At 61.3% G+C, this 5,577-nt stretch overlaps 1 protein-coding gene across 1 annotated transcript in view; it reads left to right on the top strand.

The window, feature by feature from the left end:
- The window catches only part of ZBTB4 (zinc finger and BTB domain containing 4), an 18,972-nt gene that overhangs the window by 10,740 nt on the left and 2,655 nt on the right, over positions 1–5,577 (top strand). The window contains exons 2-5 of the mRNA XM_027773154.1: positions 1,482–1,551; positions 1,980–3,028; positions 3,655–4,590; positions 4,622–5,565. Of these exons, the coding sequence (XP_027628955.1) occupies positions 1,482–1,551; positions 1,980–3,028; positions 3,655–4,590; positions 4,622–5,565 (2,999 nt within the window). The remainder of the gene's footprint in view (positions 1–1,481; positions 1,552–1,979; positions 3,029–3,654; positions 4,591–4,621; positions 5,566–5,577) is intronic.

Below are 5,577 nucleotides of genomic sequence, written 5' to 3' on the forward strand. Positions count from 1 at the left end.
GGAGATGGCCATGTCGCAATCCCTTCTCCTCCATTCTCCTCTTGGGATCTTGGGCATGCATGCACATATGCCCGGCATGAGTTTAAGCCACCGGGTCCAGGACTTGAACTGCAGTCGACTACATGGGAGTCCAGCAACATAGCCTTTATGCTAACTGCTGGTCCCTAAAATAATTAATTCTTAAAAAGAAAAGGATTTATGGGGCTGAAGAGGTATGAGAAGGTCTTCTTGGAACCAGCAGATGGCACGATTACATCACTGGACTCCCACATAGTAGACTTCGGTTTGAGTCCTGGACCCAGCAGCTTAAAATTTATGCTGGGGGGGTGACCAGCAGATGGCATAATGATTACGTTGCTAGACACCCACGCAGCTGACTGCAACTTGAGTCCCAGACCCAGTGGCTTAAACTCACGCTGATGCATGTGTGTGCATGCATGCCCAAGATCCCAAGAGGAGAATGGAGGAGAAGGGATTGCGGCATGGCCATCCCTTCCAGGGGTTATTTCTCCCTTTCTGTCTCTGTCTCTCTCTTTCTGGTGAGCGCATGTACCCTATAGCAAAAACCTCTCTAAAAAAACAAAAACAAAAAACCTCATGCTTGGGGCTAGCAGGTGATGTGGTGGTTAAGGGAGCTGGACTCCCCACGTGGCTCCCACGGTTCAAGTCCTGGACCTGGTGGCTTGCTTTCTCACTTTCCCTCTCACTTTGTCCCTCTCCAACCAACTTAAAAATGAATAAAAGTAAATAAATACAGTTAAATAAAATAATTCTTTAAAAGAAAAGCTCACACTGCGCACTCGTGTATCTGTGCCCAAAATCCTGAGAGGAGAATGGAGGAGAAGGGATTGTAGCGTGGCCAGCTCCCCGGGGGATTGACCTCTCATTTCTGTCTTTCTTTCTCTCTGTCTCTGTCTCTCTGGTGACTGCACACACCCTATAGCAAAACACACACACACACAGAGCTCTCCCCCAAAAAAGAAGGACCTCTCCTAATTTGAATATCTAACTGCTTGGTCCTGTACTAAAAGCTCAGGTAGAAATGTTTTGCTATGTAAATAAGACCATTGTGATTAAAAAGAAAGAAAATCTCTGATTTCTTTAGAGCCCCAAAGATGGGGCCAAAGGGACCTGAGAGCAACCGGACAGGCTTCCCTAACCTGATGGGATCGGTGGTGCTGCAGTGTTCAGAGGTGAATTCGGAATATGCGAATTATCTTGTTGCTGCACTTCTCGGGGACAAAGCAAGGCCTGCAGTAATCTGCGTGACCTCCTAGGTCTGATTGGATGCGGCTAAACAACCTGACAGAGGCTCCCTGGGGGATCAGGGTGTGCTGCGGCCCAGGTGTCCTCTCTGACCCCGGCCTCTGGCCTCTGCGCCAGGCCCCTCTCCCTGGGTCCCTTCCTTCCTGGATCCCCTTCCTGAGGACCCTTTGCTGCCTCCTCTAGGTTCCCCTGACGGGGTTTCTGTTTCTCCACAGAAGGAAGAGGCCCGGCAGGAGGGACTCGCTGAGCCACCCCCGCTCTGCTCAATGTTGGCTGTGCTCTCAGGTGAGAGGGTGCCCCGAGGACCGCAGCGAGGGGAACTTAGACCCGGGGCAGCAGGCCAGCGGTGCAGCCATTTCCTGCGGGCTGGGGAGTCCTGGCCAATGGTTCCGAGAGATTGTGGGGCTTCCCCCACCCTCCCACCGAGAGAGAGGTCTTTGCTTACTTCTCTGGTCTGGATGCCACAGCCCCTCGACCTTCACCATGGCCTGAGATATCTCTGGGTTTTTCCAGCCCCGGATGTCAAACACACTGGTCTTAGACTTTGGCTAGATTTGGGTGGCTATGGCTAGGGGTTGCCCCCCACTTCTGTGACCCGTCCGCTGGTTTCTGATGAGCAGTCTGACTTCCTCCCAGCTCACCTTCCTCATCACGGCAGCCCCAGCCCTCTGCCCAGCCTCTTGAGACTCTCCCGGCCTCTTCTCCCTCTCTAGGCTGGCGCCATGCCCCCTCCTGCAGAGGTGACAGACCCGTCCCATGCCCCCGCCGTCCTGCGCCAGCTCAATGAGCAGCGGCTCCGTGGCCTCTTCTGTGACGTCACCCTCATAGCTGGAGACACCAAGTTCCCTGCTCATCGCAGTGTCCTGGCTGCTTCTAGTCCCTTCTTCAGAGAGGCCCTGCTGGCTCCGGGCCCGCAACCCCTCCCGCCAGTTACTGGGGGCTCAGCTCCCAACCCTGCTACCACCACAGCTGCCTCCTCCTCCTCCTCCTCTTCTTCCACCTCCTCTCCCCCTCCAGCCTCTCCTCCTGCTTCATCTCCACCCCGGGTCCTGGAGCTGCCAGGAGTCCCCGCAGCTGCCTTCTCTGATGTCCTCAACTTCATCTATAGCGCCCGGCTTGCACTACCTGGTGGAGGGGACGGGGCAGCTGTGGCAGAGATCGGAGCTCTGGGGCGGCGACTGGGCATCTCCCGCCTGCAGGGCCTGGGGGAGGGAGGTGATGCGTGGGTACCTACCACCCCAGCCCCCATGGCCACCATGCAGCCTGAAGAGGACAGCTTCGGGCCTGGGCCTAGGCCAGCCGGGGTGTGGGAAGTCGACAGGGCAGAGGCTCAGGCCCCCGATTCCCAGCCCAATCTGTCCCGGCGGCCGCTCCCCTGCCCCCGATGTGGAAAAAGCTTCATCCACCCCAAGCGGCTGCAGACCCATGAAGCCCAGTGCCGACGGGGGGCTGGCACCCGAGGGTCTACAGGGCTGGGAGCTGGGGGCTCTGGCCCGGGTGGCCCTGCAGGAGTGGATGCCTCAGCCCTGCCCCCACCAGTGGGCTTCCACGGTGGCCCCGAGCACGTGGTGAAGGTGGTGGGCGGCCACGTGCTGTACGTGTGCGCGGCCTGCGAGCGCTCCTACGTGACCCTGTCCAGCCTGAAGCGGCACAGCAATGTGCACTCGTGGCGGAGGAAGTACCCCTGCCGCTACTGCGAGAAGGTGTTTGCCCTGGCCGAGTACCGCACCAAGCACGAGGTGTGGCACACGGGCGAGCGCAGGTGAGTGGCCTGGGGCTGGGGCTGGAGGGCGGCAGGGCCAAGGGTCAGCGCTCAGAACTGCGGGGCCTGCAGGGGGACTGGGCAGAGCGTAGAGAGTCATCCCGAGACTGTCCCTGCTGGCCGTCACTGCCACCCGCCTCCCTCCAGCCGATGCTCATTAGCTGGTCTCTGCCACGTCCTGGCGGGGCTGTGGGGAAGCCCAAAAGGAGAGTCGCTGTCACAGGAAAGGGCTCTGGGAGCACAGGCGTGCCCGCCAGTAGCTACAGTTTTCAGAGCTGCGACTTGTATTTCCAGAGCTCGGCCCTGTTTGTAAATCGTAGCCCTCTTCCTTCGTGCTTCAGAAGAAGGCTTTGTGAGTCAGGCAGGATGTCTGATTACTCCGGTTCCCGGATGGGCCGGCAGAGGCCTAACCCCTCACAGCTGGGGGCCGCCGAGCTGGGACAGGCACCCGTCCTGTGACTGGCAGTGTGAGACAAGCGACATGTAAGGAGGGCGAGCACATGGCTGGAGGAGTTAGAGGTTTGGGGGTGGTGGCAGCGGGGGAGAGGGGGAACTGAGGCCCTGGCTTCAGGGCCCCTGACTCAAGCGGCTCTGTTCCTGCCCTATTCCCTGCTGTCCTGGCCCAGGTACCAGTGCATCTTCTGCTGGGAGACCTTTGTCACTTATTATAACCTGAAGACCCACCAGCGAGCCTTCCATGGCATTAGCCCGGGCCTCCTAGCCAGTGAGAAGACGCCCAATGGAGGCTACAAGCCCAAGCTCAATACCCTCAAGCTGTACCGCCTGCTCCCCATGCGGGCAGCCAAGCGGCCCTACAAGACCTATAGCCAGGGAGCCCCGGAGCCCCCCCTTTCTCCAAGCCTCAATATGCCAGCCCCCGGGGCAACGCCAGCCAGCCCCCCAGCCGGCCCCCCGCCTGCCCCACAACCTGGTCCCCCACCCTCTGTCATCACTTTTGCTCACCCAGCTCCCTCTGTCATCGTCCACGGGGGCAGTAGCACAGGTGGAGTGGGGGGCGGGCCAGCCAGCACAGGAGGGTCACAGGCTGCCTCGGTCATCACTTACACTGCTCCCCCAAGGCCCCCCAAGAAACGAGAGTACCCACCTCCTCCCCCTGAGCCTGCACCCACACCCGCCAACCCAGTAACCGTAGTCAGCCCAGCCACGGCCGCAGGGCCAGCGACGGCCATGGAAGAGGCCAAGGGCCGCAATCCTCGGGCTGGGAGGACTCTGACCTACACAGCCAAGCCAGTGGGCAGCATTGGCGGGGGTGGGGGCCCCCCCGCAGGGCCTGGCCGGGGCCCCTCTCAGCTACAGGCTCCACCTCCACTGTGTCAGATCACTGTGCGAATCGGGGAGGAGGCCATTGTCAAGCGCCGCATCTCCGAAACTGACCTGCGTCCAGGAGAGCTGAGCGGAGAGGAGGTAGAGGAGAGTGAGGAGGAGGAGGAAGACGAGGAGGACGACGACGAGGAGGAGGACGAGGAGGAATCCAAGGCCGGCGGGGAGGACCAGCTCTGGAGGCCCTACTATTCCTACAAGCCTAAACGCAAGGTTGGAGCTGCCGAAACGCAAGGTTGGAGCTGCCGGCAGTGCCGGCAGTGGCGGCAGTGGCGGGGGCAGTGGGGTGCCCCGAGGCCGCCGGCCCCCACGCTGGAGGCAGAAGCTGGAGCGCAGGGGCTGGGAGGAGACCCCAGCAACCGACGGCCCAGGTGGGCGCGCCCGTGGAGAACGGAGGCATCGCTGCGGGGACTGTGCCCAGAGCTTCGCCACCCTGAGGAAGCTGCGAAAGCACCAGGAGGCCCACGGTGGGGGCTCCCACGGCTCCCGGGCTGGGCGGAGGCCTTCTACCCGCTTCACCTGCCCGCACTGCGCCAAGGTGTGCAAGACGGCAGCTGCCCTGACCCGCCATGGACAGAGGCACACTGCTGAGCGGCCCGGGGGCGCTCCCACTCCTGTCATCGCCTACTCTAAGGGCAGCACTGGCACCAGGCCCGGGGACATCAAGGAGGAGGCCCCCCAAGAGATGCAAGTGTCTTCATCCAGCGGGGAGGCGGGTGGCGGGAGCGCTGCTGCTGAGGAAGCTTCTGAGACCGCCTCGCTCCAGGACCCTGTCATTTCCGGGGGTGAGGAGCCCCCGGTGGTGGCGGGGCTGGGCAGCTATGCCTACCCACCTGTGCAGGAGTTCCCATTGGCCCTGATTGGGAGTGGGCGGGAACCCGGCAGTGGCAGGGGGAAACCTGGGAACGAGGGCCTAGTGGGAGCTGGGGAGGGGGACCGGATGGAGGGGATGGGGGCTGCCAAAGTCACCTTCTACCCCGAGCCCTACCCGCTGGTCTACGGCCCCCAGCTCCTTGCCTACCCTTACAACTTCAGCAACTTGGCTGCCCTCCCAGTTGCTCTCAACATGGTCCTACCTGATGAGAAGGGTGGGGGGGCCCTTCCCTTCCTACCAGGGGTCTTTGGCTACGCAGTGAATCCTCAAACAGCGCCCCCAACCCCCCCAACACCACCTCCCCCAACTCTTCCTCCCCCTGCTCCCCCTACGG

The sequence above is a fragment of the Tupaia chinensis genome, unplaced genomic scaffold (assembly GCF_000334495.1).
Source record: "Tupaia chinensis unplaced genomic scaffold, TupChi_1.0 Scaffold000330_1, whole genome shotgun sequence".
Lineage (NCBI taxonomy): Eukaryota > Metazoa > Chordata > Mammalia > Scandentia > Tupaiidae > Tupaia > Tupaia belangeri.